Here is a 20,168-nt window from a genome sequence, read left to right as displayed (position 1 = left end):
AGTTAAGTTCTTCTTAACTTAAAACAAAAAATAAATAAATAAAAATAAAACTCCACCCACTTAATAGTGAATTTCCCCAGGTATTGTGAAGAAAGCATTATTTGTTCTAAAGTATACATAGTTCTTTTTTTTTTTTTTCACAGACAGAGATCACAAGTAGGTAGAGAGGCAGGCAGAGAGAGAGCGGGAAGCAGGCTCCCTGCTGAGCAGAGAGCCCGATTCAGGGCTCTATCCCAAGACCCTGGGATCATGACCTTAGCCAAAGGCAGAGGCTTTAACCCACTGAGCCACCCAGGTGCCCCTAAAGTATATGTAGTTCTAATGAAAATAGAAAACTATATACTCGTGAGAATTACCAAAGAACTTAAAGTAGAAAGAGCATCTAATCAGGAAAATGATGATTTGAGATCTTCTCTAAATGCCAGAAGAGCTGGAAAGAGTCTGTCTGCCCTCTACCCTTCCAAGAGACCAAGAGACGTGCACTTTTTAAAACCCAGGTAGTCTCTATTAAAAATAGGAGAGGCTTCTGGGTGGCTCAGTGGGTTAAATCCTCTGCCTTTGGCTCAGGTCATGATCCCAGGGTCCTGGGATCAAGCCCCACACCGGGCTCTCTGCTCAGCAGGGAGCCTGCTTCCCCACCCCATCCACTGCCCACGCCCCCCCCACCCCACCCCGACTACCTCTCTGCCTACTTGTGATCTCTGTAAAATAAATAAATAAAATCTTTTAAAAAAAATAGGAAGAAGCTAGTCAAATAACCTGTCAGAAAGCTTTACGTCTTTGGATAGCCTTCTGAACTTGGGATATTTATCTACCTATCTATCTACCTGAACCATGTACTGGCCACTTGTTATTAAGGTAACATCTCATTCCCTTCCCTTCCCTTCTTCTCCCAGAGGTTGATGCTACCTTTCCAGCAGATAAGAGGTCCCTTCGACAGTACACCCTGGGAGCTTCTGACTAGGTAGTACTTTAAGTGCTTCTGCTTCTTTGGCTGGGTGGTGAGCTTCAAGTTAATATGGTTGGAAAATTCCGTGAAATACCGAAATCCTCTTTCTCCACAGCCGATACAGTTTCCAGAAAACCCTGAAAGAAGGAAAATCAAAGTTACTGCTGGACTTGTAAGTTGATACAGTATTTTTACATACAAAAAGTATAGAAATATTCAGTCTTTTTGACTCAATCATTTCTTAATTTCAAGGGGAAAAAAAACCAAGATTTTTTTTAGCAAAGTTATTTATAAAGACTGACAGTAATTTAATTTCTGCCTTAAAAGGATAATGATTAAGGAAACAGAATGGATAGTATCAAGCGATAGAATTTGTATGGTTGACATAAAAATATGAAAAAGTTTGGTCCTAGAGATGTCCATTATTCCTTTTCCATACACATCCCTCTTAGAGAATCTGCTGGCCCTGGTTCTCTACCTGTGTACCATGTGGAATTGCCTTCAATGCCACAGCTGATTAGACTGTGCTAATATCTGACCCAGTCTGGGACAGTCAGAATCTCCTGGAATTTTAAAATAAATACAGAAAGAATCAGTGAGATGGTACTATACCCTGGATTTATAAGGTCTTATAAAATTAGAACCCAGCTTAGGGGTATGTCCAGCACTGTGTCAGCTAAGGGATGGGAGAGTACAAACTGAGAACCATGAAGAGGAAGCTGGTCTGCAGATAGGAAAGTGTGGACAGTGATGGGCAAACCAAGGCACTGTCAACTTTCCAGTTTCTTTGAGATTGAGCTGTACTTTCTCACATGAATTCCCTGAGTCCCAGTTTCTCTTTCTTCACTTCCCTGTACTCAATCAGCTTATTATTACTTTAGATCTACTATCCGAACAATTCTCACTCAGATTACTCAAACAAAATAAAACATTCAGTGACGTGCTTAGAGCAGGGGGCACAGAAAGAAGAAATGGAGAAGGCTAAGAGGATGAGAGGCCATCCTTCGCTAAATTGGAAATCAGCCCCCTAACACGCAGAGGAAAGTTGCATAGAAAGAGTGTGAGTTCCTGGGGCACCTGGGTGGCTCAGTGGGTTAAAGCCTCTGCCTTCGGCTCAGGTCATGATCTCAGGGTCCTGGGATCGAGCCCCGCATCGGGCTCTCTGCTCAGCAGGGAGCCTGCTTCCTCCTCTCTCTCTCTCTCTGCCTGCCTCTCTGCCTACTTGTGATCTCTGTCTGTCAAATAAATAAAATCTTTAAAAAAAAAAAAAAAAAAAAGAGTGTGAGTTCCTCTGGTTCTGATTGATGAGGACACAACATATGTACTGCCATGTAGTGAACAAGGACAAGAAAAGTGTAAATGGGAAAGGGCATTCCAAACTCCAAACATACAGTATCTTTCTATATACATAACTAACTTAAAATAAATTTACTGGAGTGCCTGGTGGCTCAGTTGGTTAAGCATCTGCCTTCAGCTCTAGTCACAAACCCAGCATCCTGGGATCAAGTCCCACATCAGGCTCCCCACTCAGCAGCTCTCTGTCTGTTCCTCCCCCTGCTCATGCTCTCTCTCTCTCTCTCAGATAAATAAATAATCTTTAAAAAATAAAATAAAATAAAATAAATTTACTAGTGAAGTGATACACTCTTTTTAAGTCCCAAAACAACCGGTCACATAATTAACAAAGATATAGAAGGAGAGAAGAGAAAGGTCACCAGGATTAAAGATAGAGTATTTCACAATGTACTAACTCAGAATGCTGACAATCAAGTCTGAACGTTTAGAAATGGCAGTCCAATTTATTATTATTTATTCAGCAATATTTATTGAGCATCTTGTGCGAAACTGGACAGAGATTGTTGTAATTTCTGATCACTTACATAAAATTAGTAATTCTATGTAATTAGTTTATTATGGTGACTTTATAGAGTTATAAACATTAATGTAACTTCATAAATTATTTAAAATATATTCAGAGATGGTTTGCATTTGAGAGCATTAGGCTATCTAATATCTTAGAGCTGGAGATTAAAAAAAAAATTGTCAATGGCTGCCTATTTCACCAAGTCCCCAAACCATCTAATATCCATCTCTTCAGGCATGCATGCAGCTATCCAACAAATACTTGTACTCTACCATGTGCTAGGCTCTGTCTCAGGTACCAGGTTTTCAGCATGGAACAAAGCAGACAAAACCAGTGCCTCCACATAACTTACATTGTCATATGATTGTCAGGCCTTGATGGAAAATTGCCTGGTTTGCAAGGCACATGTAGCACCCAAACACAGTAAAATGATCTAAGAACACTTTAGCAAAAATACTTAAAGACAGTGCCCCCTGAAAGATCCAAGCAGATCTATTGGATAGATCAAAATAGTTCATAAATGATGTAGTGTGAGAATTAGAATTAACAAATTACTGAGGTGAGGTTTTCTTTTTTCTCTTTTCTTTTGCCTGTTCTCTGAGGTAAAAAGCAAGAGAGCGTGAGAGGAAGAAAAGCAAAGCAACTGAACAATCTTCAGTTACCGAAGTGGCACATTAATGATGAGAATTAATAATATTAAAGAGATAGAATGCTACAGCTCATTTTTAAAACTCTCTATGGTTTCAGTATTAACCTTAGTTCAAGAGAGATTTTATCTCCTCAAATTTCTTGTCATTGTCAGAAAAAATTGTGCTTCTTACAGCCAAATTACATTTCTAGTCTTCCAAGTGCATGGTAGATTTGGGACACATGAATGAACTGCCAATATATTTTGAAGATTTTATTTCTTTTATTTGAGAGAGAGAGGGAGAGCCCAGAAGGAGAGTAAGAGGGCGAAGTAGACTCCCCGCTGAGCAGAGAGCCTGATGTGGAACTTGATCCCAAAACCGTGAGATCGTGACCTGAGCCAAAGGCAGATGCTTAACTGAGTGAGCCACCCAGGCGCCCCTGGATCAATATATATTTAATCGATCCCCCCACGGTCTTTTGAATCTGTACAATTTATATAAAAAGTCAGACAAATTGATATTGGAATCCACCGGGATGCAAGTATATTTGAAGCTTAACATTTTTTCCCACTATATCTTAATGCATACTGAAATAATTTATCATCAGGAAGAATGTTGGATGGATATTAACTTTTAGACAACAGAGATTGAATATATAAAAATCTCAACAATGTACTTATCTAAGAGAAAACTTCAACCCTTGTGTTGCACTATACTTTCAATTTGGAAAGTAGTTAGTAAAAAATTATGTCCATTCACAAGGCTAGAGAAAGTAAGCAAAATTCCATTTCTATAAGGGTATGAGTAAATATGACACAGTTGCAGAATAACTACCATATAAAGAACAAGTGTTCCGTTCTCAGCACTATGGTGGATGTGTGTTCTGAGAGTTACACATTTTATATCACCTATACTTAGTTACTTTGGTTGAACTCATGCTAAATATAAAATGAGAATCACGTCAATCAAGTGTAGTTAGGAATAATGGGTGGTGTGGAGAAACTAGCAATAAGATACAAAGTGGATAATCCGCAGCTGAATAACTGAGAGTTGATTTGACGTCAGGTCCAAATCAATGACTCTATAAAGAATTAATCCTACTTTGCTTAACAAAGTATTAGCTTTTTAAAAATATTTATATTTATTTATTTGAGAGAGAGCATGAAAGAGAGACAGCACAAACAGGGGGAGGGGCAGAGGCAAAGGGAGAAAGAGACTCCCCGCTGAGCAGGGAGTCCGCCATGGGACTCCATCCCAGGACCTTGGGATCATGACCTGAACCAAAGGCAGACATTTAACAGACTGAATCACCCAGATGTCCCCAAAGTATTAATTTTTGATAAATCTAATGCCATCCTTTAAACCTGGTTTAGAAAAGTCTCTTCAAGGTGGGCGTTTTGAGAATGAATGAAAAATAAATGGTAATTTTTGAGAAGTTACTAAAAGAAAAAGATGTTTCATACCTGAGTTAAACTATAGAATTCCCAACTAATTCTGTGACTTTTTAAAGAGAAAATTCTGTGATAATTTAAAAATAAATTTGTAGTTGGATTCCTTCACCTTAGAAGGAATTTGATAAGTGTGGAATACTCACCTAAAAGTGCATTTTTCCCGCGATCATCTGGTAGAAATCGCTTGTCTACAGCACACACTAGGATGTGCTCAGGAAGATTGGGAGACTTGGCCCCCACCAGGAGGAATCCTGCTGGGATGTCGATTTGTTCCATACACAGAGATACCAAACGCAAATCCTTTCCCGCTTGACAAAAACCTAAAACCCAGTAAAAAAAGGACACAGTGAAATGTTTGGAAGGTTTCTATTTTCTTATCACCCATTTGGAGAGTGAATTTACCCATAGGAGTCACTATTAAGGACTAAATTTAAAGTCCATATTCTCCAACCAGAAGACAAATCATATGTGCCCCTCTGAGTGGAGCTGAAGACACAAATGGTTGTATTTCTGACAGGGTTAGCCAACATTGATGACTTCGTATTATCTGATCCACAAGTAAGCAAATGAAAAATATACACAGGAAACTTTGAAAAATGTATGTAATTTTTATGTGCACATAATACAGTATTTTTATGCTTTCAATGCAAGTTCACTTCTGTAAATGGTGACTTCTGTCATAGAAAAGGGAGGCTTTCCATTTCACCCAGGAAGAGACTGTACCTCTGAGTTTGGTGGCCCATAAATGAATGGCCAGAATTAGAACCCAGAATTGTGAGGACAATCTTCATGAGATACAACATGTGTTGTACCTTCATGAGATACAACACAACATGAGGACAATCTTCATGAGATATAACATGAGGACAATCTTCATGAGATACAACATGACAACACATGACAAAACCTTACCTAACACTTTGTGTACCATAACATATCACACTAATTCATTAGCTCATAATTTCTTAAAAATCATTTGCAACAGATGCTGCCCTAGGCTGGGGGATAGAGTTGAACAAACATACCTTCCTCTAAGAGCTTACATTACAGTTAGTTGAAAGAGTATATAAGGAACCAATAGACACAAAACAATATTACAGAGGACAGCTATTTTCTGCTGCAAAGCACCCATTTCACATCTTCTGGGAGATAATCAGACCTCCCTGAACTCTAATTATATGATTCCTCTTGGAGAATTGTGATATTCTAGATTGACTGGAGCTGGCACCTGATCCAAGCTAGTCACTATAATATCCCACCTTTTTGGCTGATAAGTTGATAAGTTGATAAGTTGATATTTGATAAGTCAGGGGCACCTGACATAAACTAGGGCATTCAAAGCCTTTTCTCTAGGAATTCTGAACATGGATCCAGAGTGTGGCTTAGTTTGGTCTGTGGCTCAGTTCCTTGCCTTGTGAGAGAAGTCTGTCAGCACGGTCAGCAGATAGTAGGTTGAGGCAGAATGTTCTGGCAGTGTGTGGGCCCCTGAAGCCCAGTGTATGTGCCTTTCCTGTGGTTTGACTGTGAAACATTTTGCTTAAGAATTCATCAACTAGGGGCGCCTGGGTGGCTCAGTGGATTAAAGCCTCTGCCTTTGGCTCAGGTCATGATCCCAGGGTCCTGGGATCCAGCCCCGCATCGGGCTCTCTGCTCGGCAGGGAGCCTGCTTCCTCCTCTCTCTCTCTCTCTGCCTGCCTCTCTGCCTACTTGTGATCTCTATCTGTCAAATAAAATAAATAAAAAAATCTTAAAAAAAAAAAAAAAAGAATTCATCAACTATTCTTCATTCTACCCAAGGCTAATCTCAGTTGGGCTGGGTTTCACTTGCAACCAAAGAGGGTGAACAAAAGTATGATAAATACTATTTCAGAGAGTTGTGGAAGATAAAGGATGGACATCTAACTCTCCACATGCAAACCTGAGGAGATCATCATCATCGCCCAAAACAAAGTAGGGAATAAACCATACTAAATTCTTCCAGTATCAATTCATATTATGATGTTAACCCAAGGCCAACAAACAATTAGATGTCATCAGTTAGTATATGAGAAATAGTAAGAAAACAACATCCAAACATACGGTTTGGCTCATCAAATCTCAAAAGCAGACATAATGGAATTGGAAGAAGTCAACAGAAGAAGGGCTAAAATGATAAAACAATGAGGCTCAACCATTTCAATCTTACTTTTTAACACTAAAAACTTTCAAATTTAACTTTAGTGTTTGTGAATTGAGGAAAAACAATAGCAGAATGTTATTGTGAATTCTTTAACAATTCTGAATGAATCTATATTTTATTATTCACAATATCATCTATGTATTTGCAAAATATTCATTTGTACATGTAAGTCATATTATTTATTTAGTTTACAAACTTTTTTTTTTTTGAAACTATGGATATATAAAACCCCTAAAAAAAAAATTCTGCTGCCCTCACCCATTGCAGGGACAGGACTCACAGGTTTAAAAGTGGGGAAATGATGATGATGATGATATCGATGGCAGAAAAATATACGGAGCATTTAATGTAAGTCAGGTATAGTGCTAACCACTGTATAGATTATCTCATTTAATCCTCTCAACAACTACTAATTCCTTTCCAAGATGGAGAAATTGAGGCTCAGAAAGATTAGGGAACTTGTCTTAGGTTACATAATGGGTTTGGTAATGTCAGGAATGTCAGACGTGGAAGTTTACTATATAAAAATAGACCAAAAATATACTACTCAACTTGGCAAAAGAAAAGCTAAGAACAATTATAATCCAGATCTAAAACCATGCGAGGTGAACATAGACATATAACCAAATTCTAAAATGTTAAATCTAGGAGGCATTTTATTTTTTCTTTCAAAGATTTTATTTGTTTGTCAGAGAGAGAGAGAGATAGGCAGAGGGAGAAGCAGGCTCTCCAATGAGCAAGGAGCCCAACACAGAATTCGATCCCAGCACCGTGGGATCATGACCTGATGCCTAACTGACTGAGCCACCCAGGCGTCCATCTTGGAGGTATTTTAAAGCCCTAAAAGAAGCACTAATTTCTTTAACCAAAGAAATTATTAATTTGTGTAGACAGTAAACCTAGAAACACATTTCCCATAAGAAATAGTGCCTTTGGAGCGCCTGGGTGGCTCAGTGGGTTAAAGCCTCTGCCTTTGGCTCAGGTCATGATCCCAGGGTCCTGGGATCAGGCCCCACATCGGGCTCTCTGCTCGGTGGGGAGCTGCTTCCCCCTCCCTCTCTCTGCCTGCCTCTCTGCCTACTGTGACCTCTGTCTGTCAAATAAATAAATAAATAAATAAATAAATCTTTATTAAAAAAAAAAAAAAGAAGGAAAGAAAGAAAAAGAAATAGCGCCTTCATCATGACTTGTTCCAAAAGGCAGATCATGTATCTTCCCAAAATGTATAGATAAACTCAGTGATGAGAGGTTCATGATCACCCAAAGGATGGAAAACAGGATGCTTGGGGAACTGTCTTTGTTACTAAGCAGTAACAATATGACCTTTCTACAACTTTGACTCACACCACATTAGAAAGAATGGACTAGATGAAACGATGAATCTGTACCAACTTATATAAATTTGCAAATTAAATTATGAGCTTTTTAGAACATCAGAGCTATAGAGAACCTCAAGACCAGCATCTCCCAACAGGTAGTTATCAAACTCCCAGGAATTTATAAAGGTATTCCACGATACTTGGAATTATAAGTCAAACTCAAATAGATACCATTATCAATTTCTAAAAACTAATAAATAATCATTCTAATATCCTACTTTTCTTTAAAACAATGTTCCGAGGGCCTTCCTTGCTACACGTGTAGGGATAGCGGACACTCGCCGAATGAACTCAGGACTCACTCGTTTTAACCCCATATCGGTGTGTGACTTTGATTTTCATACAATTGTTTTTATCACCAGTCATATGTATTAATATGGTGCTTAATTTATACTCATAATACACTGTTGGTTAATGATGGGAAACTCAAGGAGCACTGATTGTGTAAATGAGAACAGTCATTTTAGAAATGTGTCTAAAGATGCTCTTGCTAGAAATGAAAATTAGATTCAATCCCAACGCCACTCATTAAATTATAAAATTATATGAAATGCACCAATATGTTTCTAGGACACCCAAAAAAAATGTCAAGGTAAAATTTAGTGATCATAATCCAATTTGGCTCTTCATTTAAGAGGGAAAAGCCAACCTCATTCTGCAGCCTTTTTAGTAGCAGAAATTCTGCAAGCAGCAGCCAGAAACCTTTTCATCATATAGAGTAAAAATTATAAAAATATACTAATATACCCTTTTAATCCCAAAATATAAAAATTCTAAAATATAGGTATTAAAAATAGATTTTTGACCTTTTTTTCTTTTTTGATGCTGGAAACCACTTAAATACACTTAGCCCCCTGAAAATTTATATTTTATTTTTGAATTTGTCAATGCAATATATTTTTTCTTACAAAACCAATTTTGAATAAATTAAGTAACAATTACTGAATAATTAAATGTAGACAATTTTTTCTCATATGCATGAATAAGATCAAAGAGTATATAACATATTGGTCTAAAAGAAATACTTTATACTTAAAATCAGTTCTTTATCATGTCCCATGTAGTGACAAAATTGGGTTTTAAATTCCTAAGGAGTTCAAAAAACTACATATTACTATAAAAAGAAATTTGTGAGTCAAGACTGGGTAACAATAATCTATTTAGTATGTAAATAAGGACATGAGGGCCCATAAAGGTTAAGAAGATGGTCCAAGTTCAAATATTCCGTAACTGGAAAAGATGGAACTAAAACCCATCCTGACTCGAAATTGATGCCCCTTCATCATCGACGTTAACATCTCTCTGACTCATAATGTTTAACCTTCCCTTGGTCTGATGTAGGACACTCCTATTGTTTCTTCACTGCCTTTTTCCTCCCCCCAACAGCCCCCCTCCCCGAATCCTACTACCCAGCTTTGCAGGCTGAATCCAAGCGGCACTTTCCACACCAGCCCCTGCCTGATAGCCATGATCTATTGGCACCCACCTACCTCATACTTGCTGATGAATCCTTAAAACTCACAGTTTTTCTGATGAGATTTCTAAAAGTAATACATTGCAGCAAAGGGAGATCAAGGGGGAAAATACAATTTTGGTTCTGGGCTTAACAGATACAGAGTCAAGAGGACAGAGTGTGGAGAACACCTGAAGAAAGCAGGATTTTCTACAGAAGAAAGATGACTTCAGAGTGATTTCTGTGGCAAAAAGAGAAACACACAGTCAGCTCAAATTACGAAGTACAAATAGTTTTCAGTGATAACAGCCTTTCAGGGTTTTCCCACTTATGATATGAGGACACCTAGAGGTGAGAAGTAAAAATTATTAAACAATGACTGGATTCTAGAAGCGTCTTTTCTACTAATTTCTTCCTTAAAAAAAATTTAAGGGGTGCTTATGACAATGAAAAGAGAAAATACCCTATTTTGTGCTTTTAAAAAAAGGCACAATGATGAGAGTATGTAAAAGGGGCACAAGAAGCAACTGAAGGTGCTTCCAAGGTCCAAAACTGGAACAATCTGAGAAACACAGTAAAGTAGTATTGGATTATAACTCAACATAAAACAAATATCCATGAGTGCATAATGATATATATGACTGAATAAATTGATAAGTGGGCTGGAAGAAAGAGACTAATTCCCATGCAGAATTTTGAATAATTTATGCCGATACTCTATCCTCAAGAAGATGGAGCAAATTCCCCATTCCTTAACTGTAAGCTGAGCATCGTGACTTTCTCCCACAGTATGGAAAGTGGGGGAAAGAATGGAGATAATACTACCCCCACCAGGTGATCTAGGCCAACATCAATAGCCATAAATCATGTTGACAAAATGTACCCTTGACATAATGTGATGAAAATGGCACTTTACCTTTGTGAGCTTCTTTCCCCAAACCCATAACCCCAGCCTAATCAGGAGAAAAACCTCAGACAAACTCTAGGAGAGGGTCACCTACAATATACCTTACTAATAATTCCTAAAACTGTCAGGGTCATCAGAAACAAGGAAAGTCTGAGAAACTGTCACAGCCCAGAGGAGCCTAAGGAGACATGTTGACTAACAAATTTAGTATCCTGGTGAGATTCTAGAACAGAAAGATATTGGTAAAAACTAAAGAACCCAAATAAACTATGAACTTTATTATTATTAAAATCAATAATAGGGGCACCTGGGTGACTCAGTCCTTTAGGCATCTGCCTTGGGCTCAGGTCATGACCTCAGGGTCCTGGGTTTGAATCCCGCCTCAGGCTCCCTGCTCCGTGGGGTGTCTGCTTCTTCCTCATCCTCTGCCTCTCCATGCCACCCCTCCCCACCCCCACTGGAGCTTTCTCTCTCACTCAACTAAATAAATAAAATCTTTTCTAAAAATTAGTAATAACGTAAGATGTCAACAATAGGAGAAACTGCAGGGATATACCCTATCCTATTTTCTCAACTTTTCCTTAAATCTAAAACTGTTCTTAAAAAATAAAGTCTATTTTTACAATGTCCTATTTTATCTTTTTGCCTTCATGTTACTCACCAACAGAAGCCACTTGGCCAATTCAGTTAAGAGGCAAGAGAATAGGAGAGAAAGAGAAGGCAAGGCTGAATCCAGTAACAGGTCAGCAAGAAATCAATCCAAGGCCAGAAACAGTTGCAAAATCAAGAAAAAGTTTCTAAGTCTAGTTTGTAATTATTCCGAGAATACCCTCACCGGGCAAGGGTCTGAGCTTTTCTGTGATGTTTTTTAACTGTGATGTTTTCCTCTAACCCTCATTCTTGGGATTCAAATCAGCTAATCATATGCAAAATATATTATCAAGGATCCCCAATTAAGAAAAAGCATTATGCAAAGAGCAATATGCAGGTTTTTTTTTTTTAAGATTGAAAATAAGCTCTGTGTATCTGTAAAGAAGAGTGGGTAGCTTAAGAATCTAGGAAATGTGATTATATTTTAAGGTGTGTAGGCTCCAAATATTTTGTGTAGTAGGTAGTTCTAGTCTCTAGAAATATGTCAGATTATTAATATAATAAAGATCAATTATTCAATGTGCACTAAAGCTGCAAACAAAATGAAAAGACACCTTATTACTCCCCTGTAGGGCAATTTTGAATCACACCTGGACTAATCCTGAAAGAAAAGTCAGAATCTTTCTTTTAGAGGCTTCTGGAAGACCTGGGGAAGAGTGCCCTAAGGAAGGATCTAAGCCTGTTTACTATATGCAGGGAAAGAGAGATAAGTTACCGACGTTCGCACACAAATAACATTTGACAAACTTGCTCCTAAGTAGCTTCATTTTTTAAAAGCAATACTGAAATGCTGCCTTAACCCCAAGGCCTTTGCAGCAAATTATTTTAATTAAGAAAAGGAATAATGGTAGAGGGTCCTTCTTTGTAAACTTCATCTGCATTTTCTTAAGAAAATTGCCAAGGTTTTCACCTCACAGAACCAGATTTGCATTCTCCAATTATCTCCAACTTGAAGGTTACAGAGTAATCTAAGCTGGGGGGAGGGGAACGTTTACTGAAACAGCTGTCAACACAAACTAAAGTAATCGAAGCCGTATTTGGAGGCTTCAAATTTGGTTGCCCTTCACCTCTTTAGACAATCAACTGCCTCCCAGCAGGGTGGGAACCTACACTATTCCAATAATTTACATAAGAAATTAGCAACCAAAATTTACATCAGAATGGTAACCCCTAGAAGCCCATCAGGTATTAAGTATCTGCTTATCTAAATTGCCTCTAAAAATAGCTTTCCCTTCCTTTAAGTCTTAGGTAAATAGAGGATTTCCCAGGAAGGGAAGGTGGTATGCTAAGAGAAGTCCATGCATTATATTGTGCTAATTCACTGTCATTTCTATAAGAAAAAATTCAGGACTCTTCTGTCTTAGAGGGAGAGGGCTCTTGGAACTACCCTAGACTGGGCCAAATAAAAGAGCTATGGACAAACTTTAAACTATCAAATTATAAACCACACTTTTTGTTTTTAATGGTCACCTTCCAGTGAATTGAAAGGGGAAAAATACGGACATGTAATTAATTATAAGAAACCAAAGCAGCTGATGTATAGGAATCTACATGTAGGACTAGGGTTTTCGGGTTGTCTTGGAATGTGAATTTATGCTTGGGGGGGATCCCCCACCCCCCAGGAAAATTGCACCTCCAGGTCTTACCCTTCATCTCTAAAATTAACTATCACCCTTCCCTTACACTTTACACAATCACTACACGGTAAGAATAGTGTTCTCACATTTCAAAGTTCAAGAAATAGTTGCTATCTGTTAGGTGGTGTTTATATCCTGGTGTGCACTAAACAGCTTTCCACACCTGATTGTTAGTAATACCAATGTCACCACTCCAAAAGGCAAACTAAAAACACATTCAGAGGGGCACCTGGGTGGCTCAGGCCATGATCTCAGGGTTCTGGGATCAAGCCCCGCATCGGGCTATCTGCTCAGCGGGGAGCCTGCTTCCCCCTCTTTCTCTGCCTGCCTCTCTGCCTACTTGCCATCTCTCTCTCTCTCTCTCTCTCTCTCTCTCTGTGTCAAATAAATAAATAAATAAATAAAATCTTTAAAAAATAAAAATAAAAACCTATTCAGAGCACAGGGAAAACAAGAGAGTCCCTCCCCCATTTCTGGTATAAAATTTGATATTTCAAAACTATCTCCTAGAGCTTTTACTCTGGTTCTATTTAATTCTTCCATTTAACAAGATTCTCAGTGACAATCCAACAATATTTTAAGCACAATTTCAATGTCTTGTTGTTAACTGTTAAGTATGACTTGACTGATTAAATAAAAGTCACAAAAATGGATATAAAACAACTAAGTGGAAACCCAATCCAGTCACCTTCTACACAAATATAGGCGAAAAGGCCTATATTACCAATAATAAGTAAATTGATATATATTACATTAAGTCTGGGCAAAAGAAACCAAACACATGTGGAACAAAATTTATAAAGAATGATGTGCTAGAGGGAGGCCCAGCATACTTGCAGTGAATCAGGTGTAGATAGGCTACTAGAACTAAGGATTTTGAACTTTTTACAGTTTATCAGATTCTTTTGAGAAGGAAATGAAAGAAAGGAGAGGAGAGGAGAGGAGAAGAATCGAAAGGAGAAGGGAGGGAGAGAGAGGAAAGAAAAAAAAGAGAGATAAACTTTCAGTGTACACTCATTTATTTGGATTTGCACATTTGAGTTTCTAGTTTATCCCAGATTATTTGCAATTCAGGCTTTGTAGGGAGAATGTCTCAGAATCTTACCCCTCTCCTCCCACCTCCTCACCCCTAAGATTTGCATGCATTGTAATCACCCCAGGTGATTACAAGCCCGTCTGGCTATAAAACCTGTACCCTGGCTAATATAGATATAGTAGAATCCACATACTAATTAGGCTGGGATAGCCAGAAATAGCATACACTAAACAAAGGGAAGAGAGTATATTTTAAGTTGTGACATCATCAAAACAATGAAATACCGAGAATATTTTATATTTGGATTTCCTTTTTAAAGTGTGGTTGAAGCCTTAGTGGAAGAGGAAGTTAACAAAATAAATAAAATGGAGTTATCAAAATATGTACATTTTTATCTTCTACAAATAACACTATATTGTATGACTTTCAAAATAAATGGAAAAGGTAAATATAAAACATCTAATAAATCCATTATTGTTTTTGAGGGTGGAAGAGAAAGAAGTAGGAAGACAGGACATTTTAAAAGTTCCTAAGATAGTAGTATTCTTGCAGGAAAAACCCTGATCTGGTCCTAGGCCTGCTTTGCCACATATCATCTCAGAGAAGTCATTCAACTGCTGTGAATCTCACTTTCTTCATCTAGAAGATAGAACGATAATACCTGTCTTTCTTATAGACACCTGCTGTGAATCACAGGAGATAATGTCAGTGAGAGCATAATCATTCCTCATTCCTTTCTGTAATTACTGGTTTCCAGTCTTGAGCACCACATGCAATGATTGGAAACTAGCCAGATAATAAAGAGGGATCAGAAAAAAAAACAGAAATTAAACCCACCGTCTGTAGTGCAAGACCCTTCTGGGGCAGGTTTTTGTGAATAGGGAATTGGTGGGCTATTTGAATCAGACATTTCTTCATCATCTTCATCATCTTCCATTTCATTAACTGTTAGATTGTTAGAAAAATCCAGGCTTCCATTTTGAGTGTAGCGGTGTACCAAATCTTTATCCAGATCCTCCACTTTGGGTTTCACATCTAGGTGAGCAAATAAATCACAGCTAAGTTAATAAAAAGATGCTTATGGAAAAATTACCAAAAGAAACATTCATAGTTCTGAAAGGTATCAGAGGACAAGAAGACAAGCAATGTCTAATATTTAATCAGTGTAGTTCAGGGGTCCCCAGATTTGGAATTTCCGCTTCTTTTAAAAGGAGTCTAGAAATGTGCAGAATTGAGAAACGTACCTGCAGATGAGAAAGGATGCTGGTCAGGGTCCAAGTACAGCTGGGAAAAAATTGGCCGTGGTACCACACTACTACATCTGAGAGACGCTTCTATGGAGTTGTGGAGAGCTTCCTCAAATTGAGCAGATTTCAGTTGCCCAGCATATGAATTCCCCATGGTCTACACCACCCCCACAAAGAGAAAGAGGAAGAAAGGAAAAAATTGATATAATTAGAGGACACTATGTCTGCAAAGTATACTAAAGGCTGACATAAACTATACTATGTATCTTGTTAAGATTTAAACATGAACTTTATATTTCTTAAGACAATTTGTATCAGGGATCCATTACACCACTTTTGCTTTTGGTCTTTATAATCCAAACCCATTTCAAAAAGAACCTTTAGAGGAGCTTGTGTCTGAGAATCAAACAATAATAAATGCTTTAAGTTTCTCCAACCAGTAAATCAAGATTGACCTGTCAATTGTGAAGCCGTACATGATGACAATGGAGCTCACACTTCCTCCTTAAAACTAGTGGACTTCCATTACCCTATACCAACTATCAGTGCTTTTAGAGTAAATCTCTAATTACTTCTCTCTCTACAAAAATCTTCTTACCCTGGTACAGTGGGGGGAGACACTTCTCTGGGGAAAAAAATTAAAGCTTTATGATAATATACTTAATTGACAAATTCCTGAAAGAAAGATTTAAACCTTTTAAACCCAGAGAACTCATTCATGTATATTAGTGTTTATTTTTAAAAAGTGTTATCTCATTTGGGACCCTTTAGGAAAGTATAATGCAGGAAGTTTTAAAGTCATGGCCCTTACTTCTCATAACGAATATTTATACCGTTCTTGCTAGTTACAAAAATCTCCATGTATATCAATAATAACTACAATTCATGAAGTGCTAACTATTGGCTACACCAGCAATTCTCAAAGTGGTGGTCTGAGGTCACCAAGACCCTTTCTGGGGTCCATGAAGTCAAAACTCTTTTCAAGTTTTTTACTGGGATAGTATTTGCCTTTTTTACTCTCAGCCTCTCATACGTGTACAGCAGAATTTTCCAGAGGCTGCATGATGTGCGATACTCCAAGAGGTTGAATGTGGAAGCAGACAGACCAAGCTTCTTGCTAACTTTTTTGGGAAATACAGTTCTTTTTCACAAAAATGTGTTTTTTTATGTTGACATGTAATGGGTTTATTATTTTAATTTTTGAAGTTAATACATGTTTTAAATATTTCTTAGTCTTGGGGCACCTGGGTGGCTCAGTTGGTTAAGTGTCTACCTTCAGCTCAGGTCATGATCTCTGGGTCTCCAGGTCCTGGGATTGAGCCCTGCATCTGGCTCCCACCTCAGCAGGGAGTCTGCCTCTCACTCTTTCTCCTTCCCTCTGCCCCTCTCCACCACTTGTTCTCTCTCTCTTTCTCTCTCAGATAAATAAATAAAATCTTTAAAAACATTTTTGTCTTAATTTCTAATAAATATAATCCACATAAGCAAAACTCAATTTTTAAGAGTGTAAGGGGATTTTAAGATTAACAGTTTGAGAGACATTGAGATGGACAGTACTCTGAACAGTTCATAAAAGTTATTTAATCCTTAGTATTCTGAAGTAGGTAGGGCCTCTTCTCATTTCATAGATGAAGAACTAAGACTTAGAGATGCCAAGTAATTTGTCTGCTATCACCCAGCTGATAAAGGTCAGAACCAGAACTCAATATCTAGCTGTGTGATGATATATCCTGCACTTTTAGAGTACAAGCTCAACTCGAATGAATCTCATTTCAAGAAAGGCAATTTGAGGGGAACCTGGCTGGCTCAGTTGGAAGAGTGTATAACTCTTGATCTCAGGGTTGTGAGTTTAAGTCCCATGTTGGGTGTAGAGATTACTTACATAAATGAAACTTTAAAAAATTTTTTTAAAAAGAAAAGAAAGGCAATTTGAAAATATCTTAGTCCCACTTATCCCATCAAGGAGAGGGACAGGTATTAAATTTCATCTGGAAGTCCAACTTTGATTGACTCTCTGGAGCGAGTCCCTAGAGGGCTGATTAAGAAGGCCTTGAGGGCATCTGGGTGGCTTAGCCTTCAGCTCAGATCATGATCCTAGGGTCCTGGGATGGAGCCTGCCTCAGGCTCCCTGCTCAGCGGGACACCTCCTTCTTCCTCTCCCACTCCCCCTGTTTGTGCTCCCTCTCTCACTGTCTCTCTCTCTGTCAAATAAATAAATAAAATCTTTTTTTTTTTTTTTAAAGAAGGACCTTGAGCATGCACCTGGCTCAGCAAGAAAAGGAAGCCAAGATCCAGTAGTGATGACTCAGCAGAGAATGGGTGATGCACAGCACAAACTTAGAGTCAGGTTTCTCAGACGTATATGCATGAGCTCCATAGGAGATTTTGGGGGCTCTGATCTGCCTCTGTATAGCAAAGAAGGCCATTTACATGATTCCTTGTAGCAGTGAATAGTATTCAGAGATTTACATCAGAGTAGCTGAGTTTATCAAAACTTTGTTAGAGATACTTAGGATTTGGAAGAAAAGCTGGAATTGTATTTTGTAAGTAATTTTTTTTTTAAGATTTTATTTATTTGACAGAGAGAGAGATCACAAGTAGGCAGGGAGGCAGGCAGAGAGAGGGGGAAGCAGGCTCCCCGCCGAGCAGAGAGCCTAATGCGGGGCTCAATCCCAGGACCCTGGGATCATGACCTGAGCCAAAGGCAGAGGCTTCAACCCACTGAGCCACCCAGGAGCCCCTGGAATTGTATTTTGGCAAAACTTTCTCAAAATAGGTAATAATAAACTAAATGCCATGTATTTAAATTAGTAGGTTCCTTTTTATAAGGAAAAGAAATCTTGTAATTATATGAGGTGATGGTTAACTAAACTTATTATAGTAACCATTTTGTAGCATATACCCCTATCGAATCATTATATGGTACACCTAAGACTTATACAATGTTATATGCCCATTGTATCTCTATTAAACTAAAAGAAATAAATTACTAGGTTTCTTTCAATTACAAGTTTTCTTTCTTATAAAAAGTACATACCCGAAAATATATGTATGATACTTAAAATTATAAGTGGAAGAAGAATCAACAAGATCTGTCAAATAAAGTTCTAAAATACTAAGTTCTTGTCCAAGCTTCTAAGACTGCCCATTAGTACAAACATAAACAATTTAAATTTTCTAAAGCTCAAAAACAATTAATTTTTCAGTAGAGCCACACAGGACCAAAACAGGGTGGGGTTGCAGGAGAAACAGGCTGTGTCACCACTTTATATGTGTAAGTCAAAATTTCAAGACCTATTTCACCTTTCTTCTTTGCAGAAGGGAGAACACTACCAGCACAGTCAACCATGGGATTTTTTTTTTTTTTTTTTTTTTTTTAAAATTTGACAGAGATCACAAGTAGGCAGAGAGGCAGGCAGAGAGAGTGGGGGGGAGAAAGCAGGCTCCCTGCGGAGCAGAGAGCCCGACGAGGGGCTCGACCCCAAGACCCCGGGATCATGACCTGAGCCGAAGGCAGAGGCTTTAACCCACTGAGCCACCCAGGCGCCCCAACCATGGGATTTCTTAACCGTGGAGAACAATGGAATAACTTCAAAGATGGACCTTTAGTCTTTCTCCAGAACACCAAATGCCTGGAAATCTTGCCTCTTCTTAACTATTACCTGCTTAACGAGTTATCTTCCTTTCATCATTGAAAACCTTGAGAACTATATTCTCTAAGAGATCTTTTTAGTTTAATAAAGAAGTGCCCAGTTGTGTATGGAGAACTACGTAATCTCATCTCTCAGATTTCTAGCCTAAGGAGCAATATAACAAATATGTATGTGCAAGGCAAATAAATATTGTGCTGAATAAAAATACTAAATCAACATAAAAATGTGTGATCAAGTTTCACCATATAGAAGATATTCATAATCTGACAAGAGCATTAGCAATATTCAGAGGGAGACAAAGGGAAGTACCCATGAAACGGTTTGAAGAATAAAAGGAAGTGACTAATCATTCTAAATGAAAACATAACTGGGTATTTTTTTTAAATGATAATGATAATGTGAAGAATTATAAAACTGACCCTAGACTTCTTTTTTTTAAAAGAAGATTTTATTTATTTATTTGGCAGACAGAGATCACAAGTAGGCAGATAGGCAGGCACAGAGAGAGAAGGGGAAACAGGCTCCCTGCTGAGCAGAGAGCCCAGGATGGGGCTCAATCCCAGGACCCTGAGATTATGACCTGAGCCGAAGGCAGAGGCTTTAACCCACTGAGCAACCCAGGTGCCCCAAAACTGACCCTGGACTTCTTTAGTCCTGAGTATGGAGCTCTTCCCTTTACTAGTTCAAATTCAATGCTACCCAATTTCCAGTTCAATGCTACCAAAAGAAAGGTGAAGTTCAAGGAAGAAGCCTTTTTAGTGTATTCTTAATATCATATGCTATAATAGTTTACTTATTTAAGATTTTATTTATTTATTTGATAGAGAGAAACACAGCGAGAGAGGGAACACAAGCTAGAGGAGTGGGAGAGGGAGAAGCAGGTTTCCTGCTCAGCAGGGAGCCCCATGTGGGACTCATTCCCAGGACTCTGAAATCATGACCTGAGCCAAAGGCAGACCCTTAATGAATGAGCCACCTAGTCACCCCTAGGGTTACTGAAACTGTTGGCATTACCACCTAGACTACCAGCCTTCCTTTCCTATGAATCTCAAAGATCTCCCAGTGCCTGAGATGACATTGTTATGTCATCTGAAAATGTTATGCCACTGAAAATCACTGTGAATAAATTCAAC

The 20,168-nt window shown here is 38.3% G+C and overlaps 1 protein-coding gene across 1 annotated transcript in view; it reads right to left on the bottom strand.

The window, feature by feature from the left end:
• LOC111142538 (growth regulation by estrogen in breast cancer 1 like) overlaps nucleotides 1-15,536 on the bottom strand; it is a 142,488-nt gene extending 126,952 nt beyond the window's left edge. Inside the window, exons 1-4 of the mRNA XM_022495796.1 lie at nucleotides 15,380-15,536; nucleotides 14,973-15,170; nucleotides 5,037-5,213; nucleotides 910-1,086 (exon numbers count right to left, since the gene is read on the bottom strand). Of these exons, the coding sequence (XP_022351504.1) occupies nucleotides 910-1,086; nucleotides 5,037-5,213; nucleotides 14,973-15,170; nucleotides 15,380-15,536 (709 nt within the window). The remainder of the gene's footprint in view (nucleotides 1-909; nucleotides 1,087-5,036; nucleotides 5,214-14,972; nucleotides 15,171-15,379) is intronic.
• Nucleotides 15,537-20,168: the final 4,632 nt, after the last annotated feature.

The sequence above is a fragment of the Enhydra lutris genome, unplaced genomic scaffold, assembly GCF_002288905.1.
Source record: "Enhydra lutris kenyoni isolate GAN:26980312 unplaced genomic scaffold, ASM228890v2 scaffoldscaffold8, whole genome shotgun sequence".
NCBI classification, from domain to species: Eukaryota; Metazoa; Chordata; class Mammalia; order Carnivora; family Mustelidae; genus Enhydra; species Enhydra lutris.
This window is presented reverse-complemented; position numbering and strand designations above follow the sequence as displayed.